A 27,914-nucleotide genomic window follows, 5' to 3' on the forward strand; every position below is an offset into this window, starting at 1 on the left:
GTTGGGGAGGGTGTCACTGAGAGAAAGCTTCTCTGCTCTCAGTCCAGACACCCAGACACAGCACGTCCTGCAGAATCCCAGAATTACATGAAAGTCCTGTTGAGCTTCAGTCTTGAGCATGACCAGTGGAGGTGGAAACTTCAGGAAATTTAGCTGCTGAAATTTAAGAAGTCTCTACTGAGCTTGCTATTTTTTCAGAGGCTTCTAATGTGGCCAGATTTGGACAGATTTTCACTGGGATGACAATGCAGGCACATCCCTTGCTAAAATTTTAGTCCCTGCTCTGAAGCATGGGGTTACTAGAGCTTTCAAAGAAAAAGTTGTCAGCATTTTTTAACATGGACAAAACCAAGGATTTTTTCCTAGCGCTGTTCTTGGAAATAGTTGAACTGTTTTGGCTGAAATTTTCCAGAACAATTTAGCCTGAGGTACACAACGAGCTTGGAAAATTTAGCCCAAATGACAAAGAGCTGGTAAAGTCATAAACAATTGAATACAGTGTCATATAATAGAAAGTATCAGGCGACCTTAATAAATACCAGCCCTGCCTATAATGATCTATTCTCTGATTGTCCTGTATTCAGTGCCCCATGTATTCTGCAATTCTGTGGCTGCTGAATTTGCCATAGAATTCACCCCTTGCCCTTGAATTGTGCTACAGACTCTCAGCTTTCATTTTGTTGAAGTTGTTATTCTAGCCTTATAATTGCAAAAATAACCCAAAAATTGGAACTGAGTGTAAACCAATTCAATGGTGTTTTCCTTAGCACACAGCCTGAAACAATAGGTCTGTGAACTGCCCCATGTACCCTCCAGCCGATTCCATGGCGGTGGAATTCAGAATTTTCTCAAGAGGTTAGGTTTTCCCCCCACAATTTTCTATTTGGTACCGACATTTTGAGTACACAGGGTCTTGTGTGTATGTATTATACACAGTAATTGATGGCAGAGATGTTTGTTTCCATAATCAAATATACTGCATTGGTTTTAAAATGTTCATTACAAAACAGTTACCGCCCATGGCATTAGTTTCTTGTTGCAGTAAATTTAATAGCAAGTTGAATTTAAATTTAAAATATATTAAAATTTTTCATGGAATCAAAGGAATTAAAAATTGGAAAAGACTTATCCTCAACCTGTTTTCAATTGGTTTGTCTTGCCTAGTTGCAATTATTCAAGATATTCATCCCTTGGGGGACATCCCTTAAGAAGCTGTTCTAGCTTAATAGATTTTACCACTGAGAGAATGTTCTTGACATTCAGCATTTTTTTTCTTTTCTCAATTTTATCCTGTTACTCTTACTACAGATTTGGAATCCCTCTTTGGTGTTCTCAGCCTTGAAATACTTGTGGATCTTTATCATGTGTCTCAACTGTTGGTTGGCAAACCTACATGTTTGCTTTCAGTTCTTTTATTCTTTCTTCATAAATCAGTGTCTCTTGGCTTTCAGTAATCCTGGTGCTCTTCTCTGAATTCTCTCCATTGTATTTACATCCTTCTACTACGGAAAGACCCCAAGCTGTATGCTGAATCCTACGTGTGGTCAGATCTCTCCAGCTTTATTTAAGAGCTACATTATCATTATCTTAATGATGTGATGCATTGACAGAAGCAGGTGAGAATCACACTGGAGCTAATCCTGCATTCCTTGTGCACCCAGAATTTCCAGTGACCTCACTGGGAGTTTCAGGTGTACAAGAAATGAAGTATTTGCACTGTAGGCTTCCCCGGACTACTGCTACTACTATTTATCTTACACTAGTGCCTTCAGGACCCCATTGTGTTAGGCACTGCACATATACGGAGGAAGAGACTGTTCCTTCTTCTAAGGACTTACCTAATTTACCTTCAGCCTTACTTTTTTCCCCAGTATGTACCACTAGCACATAGACTGCTATATTCCTGCACTTACAAGAGTATGAAATAAACTTTAGTAGGCCTTTTCCATCTCTAATTGCTATATATGTTTGTCACTTCTATTGAATATCTGTGTTGAATTAGCATTTTATGTTGCAGTGTTTTGGTTTATTTTTCCCTAGGTGTATTAGCTAGTGCTTTTGAGGTTAAGTCTCATTTTATGTGTTGCCCATATTTCCAATTTCCCTTAAGTCCCATGGTGTAGTTTTCATGTCCTCTGTGGAATTTACAAAGCCTTGCAATTTAGTATCATCTGTGAATTTTAATGTGCTGTTTACTCCTTCTTCCAGAGCATGAATAAAGATGTTAAATGACACCAAATCTAACAGTGAGACCTGTGGCATCCCATTGGGCAGGACTCACCAGCTTAATATACACTGCAGCTTCTCATCAATCTTCGTAGTTCTTCAGCTTTTGTTCTATTTCTTCCCATTTGACAGTGCCCATATCCAAACTTATTTGAGCTAATTTTTTTTTCTGTACAGGTAGGTTTTTTTAGGTACTGTAACAAATACTTTACTGAACTCTCAATATGGGACACATTTCACATTATCTTTATCCACTTATTTTGTAATTCAATCAAAAAAGCTACCAGGTTTGTCTGGCATTATTTCTTTTTTATTAACCCCATGTTTGTGTGTGATTCTGTTATCTCCTTTGCAATAATACAGTACTTCACTGACAATTAAGTTATAATTTTTGGTTAAATTTCAGTAACAGAGGACACAGTTAGGAAACATAAATTCTATGCTCAGTTCTTCATAGAATCTTATATTGTGCCCTTCTTGATTTCACTAGAATATCCCAGTCTGTTTATAATGTAGGGAACTTCTGAATGATGATCTTGAGAAGAAAAAATGTGTGGAAACTGATGAATCTAACGGTGTTTTACATCTTGCGGTGCCAGGCAAAGTGAAGTGTTTCTGAGAAGGACTAGGTTGTGACACCGATGGCCTGTATGTCTCCTCACCTAGTAGGTCTCATCCCCTCCATCAGGCCAAGAAACAGGAGGGATGAGGAGGTATGGAATGACTAAGTTAGGGAAAATTTGACAATGAAGTGACCTCATACTCTGAGCATGGGACAGAGCTTAGTCACGCAGAAGTAAGCTACAGGGAGGACTCGGAGAACCATCCATTCTTTGTGAAGAAGAAGCCCTATTTAGCACTTTTTAGGGTGGGCAACAGAGGTAGGACAGGTCTCTTCTTGGAAATGGGAGGAGGACTCAGGGAGCCAGGAGCAGGTAGGACAGTGCAGCTTATATTTTGGGGAAGGGAGAAGAGGAAAGCAAAGAGTGTCTACTTTTCTCAACTCTCATTTCTTTATTAGAGGCCACTGACTGGCCATACATTCGTCCAGGTGGCTCAGATTGAGGGGTGTAAGTTGACATGAAAAGAAGACCAGGGAAGCATGATGCTGAGTGAAGGTTTTGAGTGAGGGTAAGTTTGTGGGGTCGAGGTAGTAAGTTATGGTCACTCAGGAAAGTGCTATGTCCACAATGCTTACTGTAGATCTCTCTCTCTCTCTGTGTGTGTTTATCTAGAGAGAGAGAGAGAGAGATAAAAGGGATATTTTTCCATTTCTCTCACTATGGACACAGACCCTCCATTTTCTAGTTCTGTGAGCTCTACTTTGTTCCAGTAATTTGCTGGGAAGGGTAAGAAATTATAAAGCGCAGTTGAACTGCAGCCTTTTGTTTACAGTACACACACACTTGTTTTTTGCAGCCCCGCCCTGTCGTCGTCGGAGTGCGGTTTCGTTTGAGGAAATAACATGCCATCAACACCTGAACACATTGTTACCAAAATATTATTATGGTTTATTTAATACAGTAAACAGCAAGTGCAAAATCCCTGAGTGGCTCCTTTAAAGTTTAAATTAGAATTGTTATGGGAACCAAAAACTTGTATTTTGGTGTCCTGATCATGAAAAGCAAAGAGCTGCTGTACTGACTATAAACCACTTTATTTATTCTACAGTATTTAGTTTCTCGCCTTCATATAGTAATTATGATTCATGACCCACATAAACTGAGACATGTTCTCTTTTGTAGGGAGTCAACATGCTAGCATGGCAGACTGCTGTAATTTTTTTATATAGATCGTATTACCCTTCTTAATTCATGTCAGTTTATTGTTAAGACCTTAGGCACAATCAACCAGTCCTGGATAGTTTGTCTGCTGCCTTATTAGTGTGAGATTATTTCCCCCTTTAGCATTAATTAAATGAGATACATTGATTTGTGCTGACTCTACAAAGCAGTCTATGGCTACAAGGCGTATGCAGGGGATTATAGAGGAATATTTGTATATCAGTGAATATCTTTTGCAACATCTGTTGAGAGAGTCTATATGAAGCAAGGAATTTCTTATTGAATTGCTCATGTTCCTGATAGCCAAATTTCAAATGTTATAAAAGTGTCCATGTGGTCTCAGACATAAGTTTATAACTTGCTGCGTCCACTTTTATCAATTCTTTTTCCCTTTGTCGTTTCCTTTTTAAACTACTCTACGGAAATATAGATCTATGAAAGGAAAATAAAGAACATAGAAATTAAGATGAAAAGTTGTGTTTTTTATTAAGCATACCTTTATAAAGCACATTATGTTTTTCCCATCGCAATCTCTAATCTAGGTCTATATCTAATACAATGCTAGTGTACTTGCATCTTAGCACTACCATTTAGGTCTATTATAAACACTATTAGGGCATGTATTTTACTTTTCCATGTGGTATATGTAAGGTACTGTATTTGAGACAACTTGTGTGCTGTCTTGGAATATGTTGCCAATGCATTTGTAACATTTTCTACGTGAATATCTTTGTGGCAGGAAGGCATATTATTGAGATGATGCTGTATTCATCATCAAGAAATTCAAAAAGAGGTGCTTGGTAAGTATGGTTTGAATAAATGTACTTGAATTATACATTAGGGCAGATGGAAGAATTATCCTTCAGTTTTAGCACAAATACTGGCATAGACATTGCCCTTGATACTGTATTTGATTGTAAGTCTAAAAATAGCTGCCAACAGTATGTTGTAGCCAGCAGCAATTTGGCAAGTACTAGGCAAGAGATCAGTCGTGGGATAGACTGTTCTTGCTCATACACCTTGCTGCCTTCTCACCACTACTACTGATGCCAAGATTCTCTTTCTGTCAATGGGTCAGATGCAGGTGACATCCATCAGCTCAGCCAACACTTGAAGCCTGTACTTAGTCCTCCAGACACAGAACTGCTGATGCAGAAGATCACTAAGTATTAACAATTGTTCTTTGGCACTGAAGACTTGAAAGGTAATCTTGAAAATAAGGAAAAGGACATGCTCTAGTGCAATTTATCATTCCCTGGAATATTGTGACAGAGTCACCACTGTAAGCACTCCTGGACAAAGAACACAAATACCTTTTAAAGCCGGGAGAAATTTAGACAGCTGGGCTCTTCTCTCAGTCCTGGATGATCAATCCCAAGAAAGATATACTTCAACAAATAATATAGCATAAAAAACTCTGGTGCCACAATTTCTCTCTTGGAAACAGAGAGCAGTACTTGCAAGAAAGAAGAAAGATAGTTGTACTGCTCTCACGTGTGGGGTAATACCTAGCCAGCTGTTGTGTTGATATCCAAATACTAAGTTTTTCAGATGCCCATAATGATTCCAAGCTACAGCCCAACAAACTCAACCCAATTGGAGTCAAACTTTACCTGCAGACATCAGCACTTTGGGAACAGAAAGAATCTCAGGTCAACCTACTTTGACTTCCTTGTCATCAGGCAAGGGATGAAGTCCCTTTAAGTCTATTGTAACATGTCCATAATATCCTTAAATTACTTTTTACTTGGAGGTCCAAGTGGCTCGGGGAATTGGTCATGGGGCAAACTATCACGCCTAAGTTTGAACCCAGGTTGGTAGTGGCTGAAGAACATTGCTAGTTGATGTTGGTTCAGTGGTGAACATGAAGTTGTTTAGTAATTTCAGTCCGGTTCATAGTAGATGGATGTCCACTTCATAAACTCATGATCAGAATTTGCAGCATGATTAAATCCTGATTAGGTCTCTTCTCAGTTTCAATTGCCCTTTTCTTAGAAGAATGTATGTTACTTTCCAGCCCTGTCTACATATAAGTTCTCCATATCTCTGATCAGCATCGGTTATCTTCTCCTCATTTTCTAATATTTTTACAGCATGGGGAAAATTTGCAAACATGAGTGACCAAAACTAAGCAACTGAGGACAGTTTTTTCAAAGGTGCCGCACATCATCTATTCTGATTAACACAGGGCATGTCTGCACTTGGAGCTGGGGGGGGAAATTCCCAGCTTAAATAGACAGACTTGTGGTAGCTTCCATTGAGCTAGCACTCTAAAAATAGTAAGGATGTAGCTGCAGTAGCATGGGGAGCAGTTCAGGGGTGGCCAACCTGCAGGTCTGGAACTGCATGCGGCTCTTCAGAAGATAATATGCGGCTCCTGCTAGGAGCCAACTCTGGGGAAAAAATGGTGGGTGCTCAGCACCCACCGGCAACGCTCCCGCCTGACAGCGGCCCCCCCAATCAGCACCTCCTCCTCCCTCCCCCATGCCTCCTGCCCGCTGCGATCAGCTGTTTCGTGGTGTTCAGGGGGCTGCGGGGTGAGGGGGAAGAGCAGAGGAGCGGTGCACAGCCTTACCTCCTCCTCCCTCCCTGTGCCTCCCGCCCACTGCAATCAGCTGTTTTGCAACTCGCAGGAGGTTCCGGGGGGGGGGGGCAGGAGAGAGGACACGTCTCCCTTGGGGGAGGGGGCAAGAAGAGGTGGGGTGGGGGTGGGGACTTGGGGAAAGGGATGGAGTGGTGGGTGGGGCCAGGGACAGAGCCAGGGGTCCAGCACCCGCTGGCTGGCACCAGCGTCTCCTTGAATAAAGCACACTGTGACTAGTTGGTGTGGAAATTTTTAATCAAAATTTTTCTTATACCATCTAACAATGGAAGGCAAGTGCAAACAGAAAAGAAAATACACAGATGAAAATCGAGGCTTCCAGCAGGAGTGGAAGAATAAGTACTTTTTCGTTGAACGTAATGGTAAGGCCATGTGTCTTGTTTGCCAGACGTGTATCTCTCAGTTCAAATCTTCAAGCTTGCGTCATTTCGCTTCTCACCATGCGCATATGGATCAAGAATTCCCACGAGGTTCTGAACTCCACACTTTAAAACTGAAAACTTTGACAAAAACAGATATAGAAGCCCAGTTCTTTACCAGATTTGCCAACTGATCGCAGACTGTAACATTAGCGTCCTATTATGTGGCCTGGCACATAGCCCATGTGAAAAAGCCCTACTCTGAAGGACAGCTTATAAAAACATGCATCACTGATGTGATTTCAATCCTGTCACCAGAGAACAAGAATCTACAGAAGAACATTTCTGGCCTGCAGCTTTCACGCCACAGAGTAGAACGCCGAATCTCCAACCTGAACAGTGACATCGAATCGCAACTCCACTCCCCGCAACTTCAGCAGTGTATTTGAGCATTGCTTTGGATGAGTCGTGCCATGCACAGGATAAACCTTATTATCATTGACTTCACATCACTATTTTGCTGAAACAGGGTCTTGTTTAGACATTTAAATATGGAATTAGTTGCCTAGATCCAAGTTTTAAATTGTCCTTTTATAAACTAGGTAGCTAACACTGGGAGATCCCAAGTGTAGGAGAACTGTTATCTCTTTGGCTTCATAAGTTTTCAGTTTTTTTTTTTTGCTTGCATTGCATTGAATATATTTGTACTGATGAAGTAGAGAAGGGAGAAGGAAGAGAGAGGTGTGCTTGGGCAGCATGTGAAAGCACATGTTTATGTGAAATTTGCAAAAATGTGTAGGTGGTGATGACACACCTTCAGAGATGTATTTGATGAAAAGTGGCATAAGAAGACTGGAGAATAGAGTAAAATGAATAATTTTCTACAGGCAATTTATCTAATTTAATCGTCTCTGGTCACAGAAATATCTGCAAGCAGATTGCAGTTTCCTTGAATTTATTTGTAACTATTTTGTCAACATTTTTATTTAATTATTTATTTTACTGCATGGATTAATCACAAATGATTCTTTATTAGTATTCTGAATCTGAGCTGTGAGTGGGCAAGATAAATCTGATGATAATGTGCAGGCCAGCAGGAGGGGGATGCCAAGAAGTGGAATGGAGCATTGCAGAAGGAAGTCGAGGGGAGCTGGAAGAGATCATGATGTTGACAGCTGCTCTTGCATAAGTCTCAAAAGACTCCTGTGGCAAAGCCCTGGCTAGACTCTGGGTTGGCTCCTGATTCAAGATGAAATAGAGAAGGAACTGAGAGGAAGAAAAGATGCCAAAGAGATCGGATGAATTTGGCAAAGACTTTTAGATCTCAAATTTAGTTGAAGACCTGTGATTTTCCTCTTAAATATTTTTGAAAATTGACACAATTTCTAAAGATTGTAATGCCAAACAATGTGTTGTCCTCCCCCTATTTGCTCCTCTTTGTCTTTTATTTTTAGTTGGAAATGAGGTTCTTTTGTTTTGTTTCCTACTTTAGATCAGGAGATTACCTGAATCAGCTCTCGAGGCATCATTTTTCATCTGTGCTTGGCAGAAGATGCTGTTTCTTTCTTCTTCTGTTTTCACTTCTTCTCTTCCAGTTTTTCTTTCCTATCTCGTGTGTCTTTCCCCATTCTGTCTGTCCTCCAAGCTCTCTTATTTTCTTATTGCCACACTGTGAGCTTTCACTGCCATGTAAGAGAAACTCCTGTCTGGCCTGACCAACTCCCTACACTTAACACATTGCTTTTGTAGTATTTATCTACAAAGAATATCATGTGAGATATCCAACAAGAACTTATTTCATGCTGGCCATCATGATCATTGTAGGATGTGTGCACAGATAACAGTTAAGAAGTTGTATGTTTATACTAAAAAGATGTTTAAACCAAGCAAACCAGGCAGGGTGAATAAAGGTTCCCTAGACAAAGGAATGTTGACTTTCCTATCTGCCCTGATTTTGAATGTAAATGGAGCAGGGGTAGCCAGACACAATGGAAATTATAGTTACATATTAAGTTAACAGGAAAAGTAAATTATCAGAAGGATTAGAAGAACAGCATAGAGTCTGCACCCTGAAGAACAGCATGGGAGAGGAATTTTGTCTGGGGGTGTACTTCAAAGGATACATTTCAGAGTTGCTTGACTATCTGAGGGGGAAAGGACATTCTAGCTATCCATCACTGAGGGAGCAAGAAACACAGTGCTTTTTGTATTCATGAACGCAGGATCCTGGCCAGGGGGAAGCTTATGACACTGAGAGGAGGCTTTGGGCGAGAGACTGCCTGAGTCAAGAATTGTAGCCTGTTAAGCCTTAATCACTTGTATTTTTTTTTATTTGTAACCATTTTCTGTTTCTACTACTCTTGCTTAGCATCACTTGAATCTCTGTTCTTTATTAATAAACTTATTCTTGGTTTTACTATAAGTTCATCTCAGTGCAATATATTAAAGTAAAGTGTGCATCATCCACTAAGCCAACAGGCTGGTGAGTGTCCTGTCTCTTTGGAGACAGCAGAGTTGGTAATTTCTGTGAGTGTCCAGTGACAGGGGCTGGATACTGCAGGGCAATGTTCTACAAGGGGAGTCAGGAACTGAAGTGCTCCAAGTGTTACCTGCAAGGTGAAATAGGGTCTGGCAGTGTCCTGAAGAGTTTGTTGGACTGGCTAACGCACTGGAGTATCAGGGAGCTGTCACAGTTAGTATCTGCAAATCTCTCTCTCACTGAGGCAGAGGAGTAACAAGGTAACTTACAGTTCTGGTACCTTGAGAAAGTATGCCACTCACCTTCTGCCCTCTTTTGTTTACTCTCCTTCTCTCTTCCTTTCATCCCTGTCTGTTCTTTCCTGTCTTCCCTCTTCTGTCCCTCTTTTCCCTTTAATATCTCCCATGTTGTGTCTCTCCTCTGCAGTCACTTTGCCTCTTCTCCCTGAACATAAACTCCATTCATTCCTTGGGAAGGCCTTCAGTCTCTCTGTTCCCTTTGGAGAACTCTTTGCACCTGGAAAACTCCTTCCTTTCCCCTCTTTCTGCTAATGCTGGGGACCCATTTTCTGTCAAACACTCTTCTCTCTCCCACCAGTGGCTAGAAGTCTTCACTCACCTGTTCCCTTCCTCTCTTGATAGTATTTCCTCCCTGGTGACTCCCTGCTTTCCTCCTCTGCCCTCTGGTGATAACAAAACCCTCCTTTTCCCATGTCTCCAAAGGCTAAGAGTCCCCTCTTATTCTCTACCTTCAGCTCTTATTATTCAAAAGTCCCCATTACCCAATTGTTCCAGGGGATTTGTGGGTGCTGGTGCCATTGCTGGTGGGGAGGCAGGAGAGAGGCAATTCTTGTAGAGTAGTCTCCATCAGCACCCTGGACTTGACTAGCCAGGAAAGGGCATCCTCTCAGTGGAAGAGAGATTAAGAGCTGGCTGGAGAGCAGATGCTGCCTAGAAGTGTAAAGAATTGAGTGCTTCAGTCACACAGTCTTTTTACATGGTGTTGATATGGTAATTTGCCTACTAAATCCTCCCTGAAGCATGCCCATTGGTCCTTAAACAAAGCATAATTTTACTCCATTATAGAATTTGTTGGAATTAAATAAAATATATAGTAAAGAATTTGAGGCACTAGATAGAATTATGGCTTTATTGCATTGTGATTTAAAACATTTTGTGTTGAATGATGCAAGCATATGAAGATTTTTACTACATGTTATATCATTACAGGTTATTGTGGTACAGATTCATTTGCCATTTTGGGGGATCATTATACTTTTTAAATACAGGTGAAAGTAATTAAAATGTGTGACTTGCATAGAATGTTTTTGTCTGATATACCATCTAAGTGTAAAATTGCAAAGTGCTTCTTGTTTTGTTTTTTTTAGCTACATACATACAATGTACTACACATATTATCCCAGTAGAAGAATTCTTTATTGTCCTGTTTTGTATCAACAAACAGGGGAAACAAAGCTAAATATGTGGTAATCTGGTAGACCATTTAGGAAAATATGTTCCCAGAAGTTTCCTTTTCTTATCCCAGTAACCAGTCTACACACAAACCCCTAACCCTTTTACTGGTATTTTGTGGCACTCACATCTGAAAGTGCCTGAATCTGTAACTGAGACAGATGGTGAGAAATTGAATCCCCTTGAGTTACAATCAGGCAAAGTTAAAATATTTTGGAGGCTTATGGTAGAGCACGGGTCAGCAACCTTTCAGAAGTGGTGTGCTGAGTCTTCATTTATTCACTCTAATTTAAGGTTTCGCGTGCCAGTAATACCTTTTAATGTATTTAGAAGGTCTCTGTCTATAAGTCTATAATATATAACTAAACTATTGTTGTATATAAAGTAAATAAGGTTTTTAAAATGTTTTAGAAGCTTCATTTAAAATTAAATTAAAATGCTGAGTCCCCCGGACCGGTGGCCAGGACCCGGGCAGCGTGAGTGCCACTGAAAATCAGCACGCGTGCCGCAGGTTGCCTACCCCGGGCTAGAGTCTCAATAAACGAGCTAGATGAACCAGTCTAGATTGATTGAAGTTATCTGCTGAAAAAAGTGAATAATATATCTAAAATGAGATGAAGTTGTTTCTTCCAGTTTTAAATTGGAGAGAGAAATTTAACAAACACTAAAATTGTGTGTTACTGTTAAAAATAGAAATAGTTTTATATGGGCAAAATTATGTAAAAGTAACACTGAAACTAGTGTAGATAAAAGCTTGCATCCAGTAGATTAGGATGTCAATAAACTCAACCTTAGAGATATAAAACACTCCTCATGTTTTAATAACGGGCCAAAAAAATCCTGCCAGACAGTTATTTTCTGTTCTCTCTTAACTTCCTTGTCATGATTCATGTCAAATTTGAAATATTCCAAAATATGGAAATCAGATGTCTGGCTTTATATTCCATCTTAAAGTGCTCTTGCGTCCTGTAGAAGATATACAATTTGTTTTTTATGCATTAACATTTAGTGTAGGATGGAGCTTTGAGGTCAGGCACATCTGAATTCCAAGATTAACCCAGACATGATCCATAATCGATGTCACCCATTCTGCTGCAGGGCAATCCATACCACTGCATATCATATGGTTTTCAAAAATATGTCTAAAACAATGTGCCTTTCATAAAGAATCATTTGGTCAGTCAGTTGAATGTCAAAAGTTACTTAATAAACAAGTTCATAATTCACTTCTGTGAAGTAGTTGACATCTTAATGATGATACATTCTCTGAATGACAGCTCTACATAGATCAAATTCAAGACATACTCTGTATAGATATTTAACCAGCTAGCAGTTCCAAGCAGGTGCAAGCTGTAGAAAACTAGAACCAGAATTCAGAGTTTATCTGAGTGTACAGGTAAAATGTGCATATTCTAATTGTACAGGGTTTTTTTTATTATTTCTACTGCACCTTGTGTTTAACATACATTGCTGGAAAGTGTCTAGAAATATATCTGGAAATATAATGTATCAAATGTTCATGCATTTTTATATTGCACATAATTGTTTGGTGTTAGTTGCCTTCAGAAAAGATCTTGGCAGAAGACAGTTCACTCAGAGTTTACGTTTTTAAAGAGTTGCTAACATCACAGTTGATGAAGATGATAGGTTATCAGCATGTGGAGGTGGACAAAAAAGCAAAGAAACTGCTAGGATTCAAAAGGAACAGGAGGGAAATTAATACTGAAATATTATAATGCAATTATGTATATAAATAGCATACTCTTGCTTGGAATATTGTGTGCAGTTCTGGTCACTCTTATCCAGACCCAAACTGGAAATGAAATAAGTAGTGTTTTGTTTGGTTAGTCTTTTGTCCACAAGCTAGGCTCCACCTACAAGACAAGCTAAAATGAATGTCACTCACAGTAGATTATCCAGTTGCTCAAAGTGTGATCATGAGCATGATCTGCTTGGCAGTTGAGGCTTGGCTTCCCCTTACTGGGTTTGGATGCACCCATGGGCAGAGGTGGAATAAAGCACATGGCCCCCAGAATCATGTGACAGGACATCAGAATCTAAGCTTTTCTTTGGTCATGGTTGTAAGAAAACTTGAAAACATGACATAAGTGTGACCAGTGTAATGATGTCTACCTGGGTCTCACAGCATCCTCTAGAAGCAGGAAGAGAAGATGATGCCACACCAGTCACCAGAACAGGCCAAGCCCCTTCTGCTCTGGTGGGACTCAAATGTCCCATAAGTTCCACTATTCCCCTCTGGCATTTTAGCTCCATAGGTCAAACTGCAAACAAAGTAAGTGTATCTCAAGTGCCACTCAACTGTAGTGTCAAAATGAATTTTTTGCACATTTCATCATAAGAAGAAAGTCCCTCTCCTTTCTTATGTGCTTTGATGAGCAGTGAAATAGATAAGTGTTGACATTTCAGTTATCATTAGGCACCTGAGTTAGCACCCTATAGAGATGAATGAGACAGTCCACACCTCTTAGAGTTAGTATTTCAGGCTCTCTACAAATTCAGGCTGCCATCGCTGTGTCCGTGTACCTCGAAAATACTGTTTGCTTCCTCAGAACCATAATGGCTACAGATATTTAATTTAATGAAAGATGAAATTTTGGAGAACAAGATAGAAGCCTTAAAAAAAAAAAAAAGAGGAGGGAGTGCCAAATTGTTGACCTAACATGACCCAATGCCATTCAAGCCTCTCTTTTATCTTAAAAGGATATAACAGAAATAGAATGGGGTTCAGAGAGGAAGAATGAAAATTATTAGAGATCTGGAAAGACTTCTATATGAAAAGATATTGAAAAGCTTAGGATTGTTTAGAGTAATAAAAGGAGACAATATAGGTGCAGACAAAATAATGAATAGTATAGAGAAGGTAAGTCCTCACTAAGAATATAAAAATAAAGAGACATTCAAAGAAACTAAAAGACAATAAATGTAAAACTGTGACCAGCCTGCTCTGCCAATGGTACGAGAATTATCTCACTTACAATACATAAGTGATTCATTTTCCAACTGCATCTCATCATTTGATTAATTTGTTGGTTTTTCAACTGTATGTAAAGTTATTTTCATTAAAAAGTCTACATTTGCCAAGTTATTACATGTGGTACCTAAGATACTACCATAACTTTTCCACATATGCATTTTAGGGGATATTCCATATGCATTCAGGACATCTCTGGTCCAGTTTGTTAGACTGTTAACATACATATAACCACAGCGGACTTGTTTGATACAACTATGTAACTCATCTGAGTGGCAGGATTTTTTAACACATCTATCATTTCTGCAGCCTGAGAATAATGCAGCAAGTGTCAATTACACTCTAGCAGCTGTTAAAAAGTCAGATTGTGGAAATCTGGTGAGAACAAATTCTAATCAGATAATATTGAGGATGCTCAGCTGTTATTTTAACACAATCAATAGGGGCGTGTCAATTTCCTGCGGAATTTAATTGAGCCCAAATGATAAAGAAATCTCTGCATTCACCCACTTCTATCAAGTCAAACTTTGGATACTTTAAACAAACGAGACTGAGGCTTCAGAGAGAAGTGGCAGAGCAACATGCTGAAGAGATTTTGCTTTTATTTCCATTCTCAGGTTACATCGAGGAAGCCTGCATTATTCCATGCCCCTCAGACTGCAAGCTCAGTGAATGGTCCAACTGGTCTCGCTGTAGTAAATCCTGTGGGAGTGGGGTAAAGGTTAGGTCTAAATGGCTCCGTGAAAAACCCTACAATGGTGGAAGACCCTGCCCCAAGCTGGATCATGTCAATCAGGTAAATCCAGTTACTTTTCTTTGCTGATATATTCGTTTATTTCTGTGTGGACAAATTATTACATATATAAAGTCAGTGAAGAATCGTTCCCTTCTAAGTACTTCACATGCTTTTTGAATTGAGTAATATGTACTGGCACTGGTGGAAGACCAAAATTATATGCAAAATTAAGGTTAGGGCTTTTCTCTCTGTGGATTTTTTAAAAAAAAATCTGGGCAATATGCTGTATTACAAAGGCAAAACTTACAAGGCCAATTCTTCCAGACCTTGCATACCATCAACTGCAGACACTCATCACCTTGCAAGATCAGCTCTTCAGCAGTATGTTTAAGAGAAAGAGATAAAGCTCTCAGTATACAGAGAGAGAGGTTGAACTACACAGTAACAGGAAATTCCCCTCCTTAATTCAAACACTGCCATACATTACAGATAAAGTGCATGCAAAGCAAGCAGCCCATGAAGAACACCAATTCATTCTGCTCAGTCTCCTCCTCCTCCATTTGAATACATCATCATCACGAGAACTGTGCACTGAAGCAGATATTTTGGTATAGTATTAATATCTGGAGCTAAATATTAAAAAATATTGCTGGTTCTTCACGAAAGAGGAAATTGCTCTCCACTGTAAAAATATCTTGGGACCCAGACTCCTGGTCAGACTGATATGTGTTGTAATTCTGGGCCTGAAAAAGAAAATAATCAACCCCCCCCACTCCCAAAACCCCTTTAGAGGTTCTGGTGTCAATCCTCTGGCCCTGCCTTTCTTTCTTGTAGGTACTCCATGCAATCAGTGAAATCACTGTGTAGGCCCATCCTCCTTTCCACCGCCTCCCCCCATCGCCACCACAAAAAACAAATGAAACAAAATCAAAACAAAACACCAGAAACATACAAAGTATCCTCAGCGTGATCCTTGTGTCCTCCTTAGCATCCTATCGCCAAAATTGGCATCCAAGTGGTTTTTGGCCTTCCAGGTGCAGTTGTTTTAAGAAAGATTGAGACTGAAACTTGAACATATAACTGCCTGGGTGTTAGAATCCTTCCCAGGGCAGCAGTCAGCCAAATTGATCCTGGGGATGCCTCACTAGGGTCTCACGGAACTGTATGTGTCTGGATACAAAACACTGACACAAAGCAGGAAGCTCTCAACAGAAGTTTTTTTTAAAAAAAAGTTCTGGCCTTGCCAGGCATGTAAGACCTGCTGCATGTAAAGTTGTTTGGTTGGGCAGTTTTTAGTAGTAAAAACTGCCTTTTCAGGTTCCTTGTCTCTCTTCAGGTTTGATTTATATTCATCTCACATTTGGATTTAATTTGCATTTGTGGATAGCATGTTAAATGGCCCCATATTCATCTCCATAAATATTCAGAGGGGAAAAAAAATCTGGCCATTCATATTCGAATAAGGTACATGTTATTAGTTCCATCTTATTGACATTTTGTCAGCACAGAATGAAATGGTGTGTTGATTTAATGTTTCTACTTAAGGGGATATAATTAGTTCTAGTTAGAAAGTGTTTAAACTATAGCTAATAAACTATGTTTAGAATCCACTTGAACACAAAATACAAGTTTCAATGAAGGCTGTGTTGGTTTTGAGGAGCATATTAAAACTGTTTGAAATTACAGAAAATACATTATAATAGGAACAAATTATAGTTTATGAAAAAAATCTCTTCCTGCTTGTAATATTCATGTGGCACAATATTTCATAATAAGTTCTTCAGGATGTCAGAGGTGAAGTTACTATATTTGTATTAGAAAACTCAGTTTGTTTTTTTATATAGCACTGCTGCCCTCTACTGGTATATAACCTAGTATCTTATTTGCTGCAGCTTTATAGCTGCCAAAAATTCAAATACTAAATGACTATAATAAAGATAAAATTGAAGTCTGATATTGCATGGGGAAGAGGCTGTGCCATCCATAAAGCTGAGAGTTTGTATCCCTTAATATTAAATACACTTCACTTAAATCCTTAAGTGTGGAAATCCCATAAACTCAGCCTGTGCCAATGACCAAACAGCTGCCCAGGGATGTTTAATTAATCCACACCTGATCCACAGCTCAAAGAAAATCAACAGAGCAAACTAGTACATTGCCATATCAATACTTCAGAATGAAAGGCATAGCCACTTGTAAATAATATTTTGTAATATAAAATATACGGGTCAGATTTTGCCATTGTTACCCACCGGTGTTCTGGGGAGAGGGCACAGAGGACCATGATACAGTTGGAGATGATTCAGCAAGAATTTGCACCGTGGTCTCCCAGAAAACATACCCGTAGCTACACCACCCTTGAGGAGAATGTGGCACGCTCAGTTCTTCATGCCAGATTCCAACCCTCAACACCCATTCTTTCAAGTAGCTGGCACACACAGGGTTGTGACTGGAGAGACAGGGCCTGGACTCCACACCCATGTTGCAATGTGGGGGAAGGACACCTTGCTCTCTTCCATCAGGCACGTCCAAGTAGGAACTGATCACAATCTGGCCTTTAATCTAAACCTATTTTCATTAATAAATAATGTTATTTTCTAATTTAAATTATTTGCAAATATATCCATACATGCCAACTGTCCCATTTAAGGGCAAATGTAATAAAACCATTAGTTGTTTTTCTGCTCTCTCCATCCTAAAGTATCTCATTTGGGGCTAAAAGGTGTGTCCCTATCCTTATTTATGACTTTATTTCCTTTAATATCCTTATTTATGACTTTCACATATTGGCAGAGGTGTATGCACAGCAAAGTCTTTCCTGGAGAAAAGTTTCAGAGTAGCAGCCGTGTTAGTCTGTATTCGCAAAAAGAAAAGGAGTACTTGTGGCACCTTAGAAACTAACAAATTTATTTGAGCATAAGCTTTTGTGAGCTACAGCTCACTTCATTGGATGCATTCAGTGGAAAATACAGTGCGGAGATTTACATACATAGAGAACATGAAACAATGGGTGTTACCATACACACTGTAACCAGAGTGATCACTTAAAGTGAGCTAATACCAGCAGGAGAGCGGGGGGGGGGGATTAAAGCCTTTTGTAGTGATAATCAATGTGGGCCATTTCCAGCAGTCAACAAGAACGTCTGAGGAATGGGGGGGTGGGGGAGAGAGGAATAAACATGGGGAAATAGTTTTACTTTGTGTAATGACCCATCCACCCCCAGTCTTTATTCATGCCTAACTTAATTGTATCCAGTTTGCAAATTAATTCCAATTCAGCAGTCTCTCATTGGAGTCTGTTTTTGAAGGTTTTTTTTTCAAGAATTGCAACTTTTAGGGCTGTAATCGAGTGACCAAAGAGATTGAAGTGTTCTCCAACTGGTTTTTGAATGTTATAATTCTTGACGTCTGATTTGTGTCCATTTATTCTTTTACATAGAGACTGTTCAGTTTGACCAAAGTACATGGCAGAGGGGCATTGCTGGCACATGATGGCATATATCACATTGGTAGATGTGCAGGTGAACGAGCCTCTGATAGTGTGGCTGATGTGATTAGACCCTATGATGGTGTCCCCTGAATAGATATGTGGACGCAGTTGGCAATGGGCTTTGTTGCAAGGATAGGTTCCTGGGTTAGTGGTTCTGTTGTGTGGTGTGTGGTTGCTGGTGAGTATTTGCTTCAGGTTGGGGGGCTGTCTGTAAGCAAAGACTGGCCTGTCTCCCAAGATCTGTGAGAGTGATGGGTCGTCCTTCAGGATAGGTTGTAGATCCTTGATGATGTGTTGGAGAGGTTTTAGTTGGGGGCTGAAGGTGACGGCTAGTGGCGTTCTGTTATTTTCTTTGTTAGGCCTGTCCTGTAGTAGGTGACTTCTGGGTACTCTTCTGGCTCTGTCAATCTGTTTCTTCACTTCAGCAGGTGGGTACTGTAGTTGTAAGAATGCTTGATAGAGATCTTGTAGATGTTTGTCTCTGTCTGCGGGGTTGGAGCAAATGCGGTTGTATCGTAGAGCTTGGCTGTAGAAGATGGATCGTGTGGTATGGTCTGGATGAAAGCTGGAGGCATGTAGGTAGGAATAGCGGAAAGTAGGTTTCTGGTATAGGGTGGTGTTTATGTGACCATCGCTTATTAGCACTATAGTGTCCAGGAAGTGGATCTCTTGTGTGGACTGGACCAGGCTGAGGTTGATGGTGGGATGGAAATTGTTGAAATCATGGTGAAATTCCTCAAGGGCTTCTTTCCATGGGTCCAGATGATGAAGATGTCATCAATGTAGCGCAAATAGAGTAGGGGCATTAGGGGACGAGAGCTGAGGAAGCGTTGTTCTAAGTCAGCCATAAAAATGTTGGCATACTGTGGGGCCACGAGGGTACATAGCAGTGCCGCTGATTTGAAGATATACTTTGTCCCCAAATGTAAAATAGTTATGGGTGAGGACAAAGTCACAAAGTTCAGCCACCAGGTTTGCCGTGACATTATCGGGGATTCTGTTCCTGACGGCTTGTAGTCCATCTTTGAATGGAATGTTGGTGTAGAGGGCTTCTCCATCCATAGTGGCCAGGATGGTGTTTTCAGAAAGATCACCGATGGATTGTAGAAAAGTGTGATATATGGATAAGCAAATATCTTAAATTAACTGTGAAGCAGGAAATTCTTGAAATTAACTTTTGAAGATTTATTCTCTTTTCCCTAAGCATCTATAGTTAAAAAAATAAAATGATCTGCACTGCTATAATGAAGGTTTGCAAATGATAATACTGGATCCAATTCATTGAAAAATTGTCTCTCTGGCTATGAGAGAGTTTCTGCTAAAGGGGCAGATCCCAGTTTCCTGGGGAAAATAACATCTACCTTTTCTTTGGCTTCAGGGATTGTCTGCCTCCCCACCTACCTAGGCAGGCATGGAGTCCATGACTATGTCGAGCTCTAAGTGTTTGCTATCAGTGACAGTCACATAAATGCCAATAATATTGAGAGAATTGCAATAACACCTGGGGCGCAGGCATGGGCTCTGTCTTGGCTGATAGGTGTATTGCTGCCAACAGCTAGAGAGTGCCATACTGAGATTTTCCTTTAGATTGCCTAGTAATGTTGGCTCTACCTAGCTGATAGCAGATATAGCAGACAACTAGAGAAGAGCTTTTCATGGTAACTGCTTTCAAATACTGGACACAAACTTAGGACAGGCTAAAAAGACTTTAAAAATGTGTGAAGGATGAGATCTTTGTCACGTTCTTCACCTTTATACCTGTAACCCTTCTGCCCGTCAGAGTTGGCAGCAACAAGCCGGGTTCAATATCTAGGGGATCCATTCCAATAACACAATGCAAACCGGCTCGAGCCCCCACCCAGTGACCTGGGACAAATATATACCACCCCCGCTGGGTGCCTCCAAGTGGCAATACTTCCCCTCTCGCAAGCACATAGTCTGAGTGTAGCAAAAAGCCTTTTAATAACAGAGAGAAACAATGTGGCATTATGTTGAGGAAACACCACCAACAGGATTCATAACATAACCCATGAGCAAAAAACCCACCCCAAGCAAATTGTGGCATGCCTCTTTCCCTTTGGTTCTTGAGTCCAGCAACCCCAAATCACCCAAAGTCCCAAAAGTCCAATGACCCAAAAGTCTCTGTCCCTGGTCAGGGCAGCCCCAGAGTTCGAAAGTTTATCTGTGGAGCTTTACCTCCCAACCTGGGTGGAGATGGGACGGGGGTAAGAGGCACCTTACATGATCTGAAGCTGACCGCCCCACAGCTCCATAGGCCTCCGCTACGCTCCGCCAGCCGCCCCACGAACTCCTTCGCTCAGCTCCGCGGCCCAAAAACAGCTCCCGCCGTCCCACGAACTGCTCCACCAGCCAGTCCACAAACTGCTCCGCGTCCCACCAGCAGCTCCCGCTGTCCTATGAACTGCTCCACCAGCCTGTCCACAAGGCACTCCAGCCGTCCCGCAAACCGCTCCACAATATATCTTCAGGCTCCCCCACTACTTAACACAATGCTCAGTGATTTCAGCTCTTAGTCAGTTCAGCTCTTTGGTGAATTCAGCTTGTAGTAGGGGATCCTCAGTGCTGGTGCACTATTAGCCCAAAGTGAGCTCAGCAGCCTGTAACTAGACTCCTAATGGAATCAAAATTAGCTCTGATATTCCACAGTGGAGAGAGGAAGAAGTGCAATTAGCATGTAAGGCCCTCACCAAGAGGCCCATTGCCATCAAGTATTAATACTTGTCCCCAGCCTCTCTCCGTTCACAGAGTTTTAAAACCCATGACCCTTGCCTAGCGAGTGCTACTTAGTTGATGGTGAGTCCCTCCATCATAACAAAAGGCCAAGTACAGTTCCAAGCACAGTTCCCATAATCAGCATAACAACAATTTATTCTTCCTGCCCCAATAACAGAGACACTGGGGATCCCACAGCAGCCAAAGTGACCATTTGGGCAGCTATGGCCTCATTCTAGGCGGGGTGGGTGTGCCTATGCAAATGAGATTGACCCCTGAAGTTCTTTTCCACAACTTGCCACACCTCACCACCAGATGTCAGGGTGGAGCTCATCCTGACACTGCTTACATCCCCATCCCACACTCCCTGGCAGTACAATATTGATAATATATAAAACACAGTCTTCCATCCAAACCCACTCATGAATTTCTTCAGTCTTAGAGAAATTGAACTCCCCAGCCTGTAAAGAATTGATACCCATGGAAGGCAGAGAATAAAATAGTTTAACCATGTGTTATGAACAGTGTGAGGGGGAAATGAGCATATTTGCACTAGTCTCCATCAAGGTGGTGTGCAAAAGAATAATTTTTTCTTACATTATGACTTCTTGCAGAATGTGTTGTTAGAGATACAAGAGGGAAAGCTATGTCTTATCTGGCCTAAGTGATGAGGCTTTCTGCTTGGTAGAGAGCATAGAGGATTGTTTTTAACCAATGAAGCACTAAATGTACACCATTCAAATATCTGTGTTTCACTCATTAACTAGTGTTTCTATTTCTCTTTGGCTGTTCCCTTGGGTTCATGGCAAATACCTGTTCCAGGCTCAGGTAAGAGTCTCTAAAATAGATACCTAACCTTATAATGTGCTTCCTGACCAAGTTCTATAATGTATGCACTGTTTGGACTTTTCTGTAATTGTTCTTTAAAAAGATATATGTGATAGTACATAGGATGCCATTTTTAATGTACCTCAGATATTCTGTATAAAACATTCCAATCTTCGCATGATATAATAACTTTAAGGCTTCACAGTTAAAAATGACAGGTTTCAGAGTAACAGCCGTGTTAGTCTGTATTCGCAAAAAGAAAAGGAGTACTTGTGGCACCTTAGAGACTAACCAATTTATTTGAGCATGAGCTTTCGTGAGCTACAGCTCAAGCTCATGCTCAAATAAATTGGTTAGTCTCTAAGGTGCCACAAGTACTCCTTTTCTTTTTACAGTTAAAAATAGTTCAAATTAAGGGGCCAGATTATGCTCTGATTTACATTGGTGTAATTTAGGGAGTGATACCATTAGAATCAGCCCTCCCCAAACATCCACAACTAATAATATTAGGTGGGGGAGTGTAGAGTATAAAAGGAAAGACAGGAACAGGTTGGCAAATGGACAGTACAAGCTGGCTTCCCTATTAGAGCAAAGTTAAGGCTGTTGTGTGGGTTCTCTGGTGTATATTAGTGGTAATGGTAAAGTGCATGCATACTGGTGCAAAAGAGAGTTTATACTGTTAAGGATTTAACTTTTCATTTCCTTGCTTTGGTATCAGGTGTTTTATGTCTGTTGTAACAGCAACTGCTTCACAACCTACTTGTATTGAGATTAAATATATTTGTTATCTTTACAAAATAACAATAATGTTTGTGTCGCTGCTATGTCAGAACGACAGTTCCTGCATACTTACCATGTTTGCATACTGTGTGCCACAAACTTACACTCTGTGTGGTTTCCAGGTATATGAGGTTGTCCCATGCCACAGCGACTGCAGCCAGTACATATGGGTTACAGAACCCTGGAGCGTCTGCAAAGTGACCAATGTTGACTTAAAGGAGAACTGTGGAGAAGGTGTGCAAACCAGGAAAGTGAGGTAAACAATGTAATCCTTCTCTTGAAAAAACAAAACCAGAAACCCTCACCTTTAAATTACGATGGGATTAAAGAAGCAAAATTCTACAGAAGAGTATTTTGACAAGGGCATTTTCACAAAAGTTTGTGTACGGAATGTTAGACCAAAACCTCAGCTGGTGTAAATCTGTGTAGATTGAACTCAGTGGACCTAAACCAGTTTACACCAGTTTAGGATTTAGCCCTTTGTTCTGTTTTTAAAAAAAAACATTTATTATACTTTATAAAAATAAAACTGTAATTTACATTTATATAGTTCCTTTCAAAGGCCAGGACAATCCCCAAGTTCTTTATGAATTTAACATAGATATCAATTCTCACTTATCAGTGAAGTGCAACCACCTCTGGGGTGAAACGTGGCAACCCATTTTACAGTGCACAGCAATACTGCACAACAGTTTGGTGCAAAAGGTGAAGGATGTTATATCCAACTGAAAACACAATGAATTCAGATATTCAGAATGTAATCACCCCAGTTGGAATTTGGCCAGGGCTTGTGGTTAATAGCCCTGTTTATGAAAAGTGCTGAGAGAACTTTACCACAGGTGGTCAGTGCCTCAGACTTGCTTCTCAGCCCAAAGACAGATTAATGTACTGTGGGGAGTCTTATGTTAGCATTAGCGGTGCTTCTTCTATTTCTGAGTTTTATACATAAGTAATAAAGAACTCTATAGCAGTGTAATAAGAACAGTAGGAATAGTTATGTGTCCACAGTTCTTATTGGAAGGATAAAGAAAAGCTATGTAAGTCCTTAACCATATTTTAAATTTGGAATGTATTTGGGCCTAGAAAGCTCTAAACATAAAAGTAATGGGTGAAAATCTCTGCTCCGTATTAAATTGACCCAGCATCAGAGCAGAGAATTTGGCCCTGTATCTGGTGTGGTTTTCAACACCTTTTTGTTACCCTGGTATCCTCTAGGTCTGCTAAATCAGCCAGTGTGAACACTGGATTTGAAGTGCCAGTGTTCCAACATGGCTGTAATATTTCTGACACACTACAATAGAACACACTCCTGACAACAAATTCATAGACATTATCTGAGTCTGGAAAGTAATCACCTCCGGAGGAGGAACAATTCTGCTCGGAAGCTGACTGTACCATGATTACAGCATGATTTTTATGGAATTAAATAGTTTGATAGTTTCAGTATAAATTCACATGAAGAAGGATATATTTTTAATTGTTTAGTTGAATTTAGTTCTGGTAAAAGGTACCAGATTTACAATGCAGAGATTGAAACCCTGTGCCCACAGAGCACATTCAGCACAGGATTCAGCACATTGTGCAAGAGTCTCAGGACTGTCCCTTTAATTAATTCAAATAATTCACTGAGCTTCTCCGGGCAGTTCTTTTCTGATCAAAGATTTTGAGTTAATCAGTCCCACTTCTGAAAAGGAAAGAAAAATCATTTTTAAAAAACATGCATATTTGTTAATACCAAAACCTTCTTGCAGTTGTTGAACACTTGTAGTACAATGAAGTTGAAAAACTGAGCTGTCTGGAATAGTTAAACTGAAAGTCAAGTCGTACATTGCAATTCTGTGTCAGACTCAGCCTGGTTCAGAATGCTGACTTTTTCCCCTTTAGTTAAAAAAAAAAAAAAAAAAAAAAAGTTAGGTACATTCTCTCCCCACCCCCCATTCTGTAAATGTAAAACTGTGTAGAGAGTGAATTTAGTAAAACAAGTCCAGAAATCTCATTCCAATATTTGCTGAATCTGATCCAAGCATCCTGTCTACTGATCAACTTACACCTCTACTCAAAGACTTGCTTAAGAGAAGTCTTGTATGGTAATGTACATAGCAAGAAGTGCAGTGTTGATTATATATTATTCTCTAAGGCTACCTATAGAGCAATACACAATTAAAGAAGTTATCTCTGTCTGCATGATAGAATGACAAGCCATAAAATGAATTCAGTCTACAGGACCCATTTGAGGGCCAGATACATTAATTGCCAAAGGTTCTCTTTAATGTACCACAAATACTGTAGCAGTTGCTAGATTTGACAAGATTATGTTTAAAACAGAAGCATTCCTTGAACTTAACAATATATTTGAAGGTCAGATTTTTAGTTTTCGCTTGTCACAAATATTAAAGTGCATAATTTACTCTGATATAACAGCAACCAAAATAGATATTGGAAGTCCCGCCAAGAGTTTATTCTTTTTTTAAAAAAGCTGTAAGTACTGGTGATGGTGGTGGTGATGCTTTATGCTCTGTCCAGAGGTACATAGATTTTGACACTACCATCAAAGCTAGAGAAGAAAATCTATTATTTATGCCAAAGAAAGGAATTTCAGCCCTTTGGGATGAACACAAAAATAACTGCCTTTCTTTTTGCCATCCATATACTAACTCTCATTGGATAACTAATTCCATCAAACAGATTTTTGCAGATGCAGCATCTCTGTTGGTTGTGTTCATTTAAAATAATCTCATTTTAAAAATGTTTTCAGACTGACAGCATGAGATCTTCAGGTATACAGGAATTGGTAATATAATGCAATGGTATCGTTATAAAATATTGCAGAGAAAGTGAAAGTTTAACCGTCGCATTGGCTCTTCCCCTACTATGTTGCGAATCAACTCCAAGCAACGTTAATTGACCCTTGCTATGCCCCCTATTCTGGCAGCAGCTGTGAGGGCTGGGAAGAGTAGACCTGTTTAAATTGAAAATTCTTTAGAACAAGGATTGTGTTCCATCTTGGCTGTAAAGCATTGAGAACAATAGAGCCCCGATCTTAATGGGGCCTCTGGATGCTAATGTAAGCAAAGCTAAAGGCTTTGAAGATATCAGAAAAAAAAAGAGGCATGTAACTGAAGAAACAATTCCAAACGGTTAGAATTTGGAAGGAGATTTACAAATATTAACAGAATTATCCTCATAACTCTCAGAGGTAAGAAGGTGTGCAATTCCAATTTACTGATGGGTAAAATGATGCAGAGAATCTGTGCACATTCACTCAGCAAGGCAGCGGCTGTGCAGGATTAGAACTCAAGAGCTTCTCACTCCTAGGTAGCCCTGAGCTTCAACCGATATGCAGCAGAAAAATACTGGGGATATTTTGACGTTTTCAAATTCTCATCCGTATTTTATAGTTCATTATTTATTTGGATTATATCAAAAATGTTCTAGATTTTTCTATTTGTATATTGCTTGTGGTCAAACTGCTAAAATGCCACATTATGTTAGTGTAAGGGATGCAGTTACTGTAGGAAATCCATGGCAAATATGTTTTTATCTATAGCCTTATATTTTTCCAGATGCATGCAAAACACCATGGATGGTCCTTCTGACACTGTTGAGGACTACCTGTGTGACCCTGAAGAGATGCCTCTTGGTGCTAGAAGATGCACATTGCCATGCCCTGAAGACTGTGTTATGTCTGAATGGGGCCAGTGGTCTAGATGTTCCTTGGTAGGAAACATGTTAACAACTTGACATTTAAGGTTTCAAGACTATTTTATTTAAAGAAAGTAAGCCTCAAGTTACTATGCAGAGATGCTACACTTAACAGTAGACACACATGCAAATGATTATAAGTTCCTATCAACTGCATTACTGGCAACAGCAGATTGTCAACCATCCCATCAAGAGGGCAGCGTGTCAGCAGTTCTTCATTAAAAGCAGTTGCTCAAGAAATCACCTCTTAATGTTGACACTTTCATGAGCTATTGCCCTCCATTTTTAGGGAAGGTTAATTTTGGATGAGCCAGCTTTGGTAATATTTAAAGACCCCACAGTTCTTAGATCCTGTTCAATCTGGCTTTATCTCTGTCTGTAAAAACACAGTAGGGGCAGGACTACACTAAAACGCTGCAGTGGCCCAGCTACACTGATGCAGCTATACTGCTGAGGTGCTTCAGTGAAGATGCTACCTTCACCAAAGGGAGAACTTCTCCCATTGGTGTAGGTACTCCACCTCTGCGAGAGGCGGGTAGCTATGTCAGTGGGAAATGTGCTGTATCACAGTGGGTTAGATCGGTATAATTATGTCAGAGATGTGGCATTTACATATCCCTGAGTGACGTGGTAATACCGATGTAAGTTTATAGTGTAGACTTAGCCTGGGTGTTCTTTAATGAGATAATTATCTGTGAAGAGCAAAAAGATGCGGGTAAAAGACTTAGGTGAAATTAAAGATAGCTTAATCCATCAGCCCTGTGTTTTTTGGCTGTCTGGAGTCTCAGGTGAGAAAGCAAAGCCAGTGAGGCTAAAAGTGGGGTTCTCTATTTCAGAAGCTTGGGAACTTAGGGTTTTTTCCTCAGCATCTGAGTCAGTGCACTGCAGATTTTGGAGAGACAGCTCATAATCTGGAAATTCAGATGCTCAGTTGCTTTAAGGCAGTATCAATGAAATGTGAACTAGATAGGGAATTATTAAGGCATTACCAAGGTAATTCGGTATTATTAATTCCTAGGTATTATTACTAAGATAAAATAGGAAACTAAATCCTCCCATAAAATAACAAGGAAACAGTCCCTTCTAGGCAAAGTATAATGTCATTGTTTTACATTAGCATTTTGTAAAAAGGATGCTTACAAGGCTATTATGTTTGTAGGTAGAGAGATTGAATATATCAAAAATAATTGTTTCTGTTTTCCTTTTCAAGCCCTGCAATGGAAGTAACGTGCGTGAAAGGTCAGCGGAGCCTCTAAGACAACCTGATGAAGGAAAGGCTTGTCCTGCTTCCACTGAGACAGAACCTTGCAGTCTGAACAAAAACTGTTACCACTATGATTACAATGTGACAGGTATTAGCGTCCTTAAAATCTAATAACAGGCTGTAAAAATATAAGAGCTCTGCCTATTTTCACAATTTAGTTCTACATACAGCTAAAAATTAATGTATGAGTCAAGTTTGCCCAGTTAGCACCTGGCTTTAAACCAGGGCTCATGGTCCTTTACTTCTGATCCAAAAGAAGTACTAGAGGAATCCCTTTCACTCAGTCTTGCTAAAGTTGCTCTCAGCAGGTAGTAAAGAAGAGCTGGTTTGGCTATGCTACAGCTGCTTCCCTTAGAGTTGAAGTTTTGGCCTTCCAGAAGCCCCTACCCCTCCCTGCAACTAACTATAACCCTCTGTCTGCCACCATATCCAAGGTGTTTCTCTTGTTAGTGAGGCCCTCTCTGTTT

At 40.1% G+C, this 27,914-nt stretch overlaps 1 protein-coding gene across 1 annotated transcript in view; it reads left to right on the top strand.

The window, feature by feature from the left end:
• The window catches only part of THSD7A (thrombospondin type 1 domain containing 7A), a 332,730-nt gene that overhangs the window by 268,473 nt on the left and 36,343 nt on the right, over nucleotides 1-27,914 (top strand). Inside the window, exons 15-19 of the mRNA XM_077809385.1 lie at nucleotides 14,532-14,710; nucleotides 21,696-21,701; nucleotides 22,604-22,737; nucleotides 26,045-26,198; nucleotides 27,394-27,535. Of these exons, the coding sequence (XP_077665511.1) occupies nucleotides 14,532-14,710; nucleotides 21,696-21,701; nucleotides 22,604-22,737; nucleotides 26,045-26,198; nucleotides 27,394-27,535 (615 nt within the window). The remainder of the gene's footprint in view (nucleotides 1-14,531; nucleotides 14,711-21,695; nucleotides 21,702-22,603; nucleotides 22,738-26,044; nucleotides 26,199-27,393; nucleotides 27,536-27,914) is intronic.

Source organism: Eretmochelys imbricata, chromosome 2, assembly GCF_965152235.1.
Source record: "Eretmochelys imbricata isolate rEreImb1 chromosome 2, rEreImb1.hap1, whole genome shotgun sequence".
Classification (NCBI taxonomy): domain Eukaryota; kingdom Metazoa; phylum Chordata; order Testudines; family Cheloniidae; genus Eretmochelys; species Eretmochelys imbricata.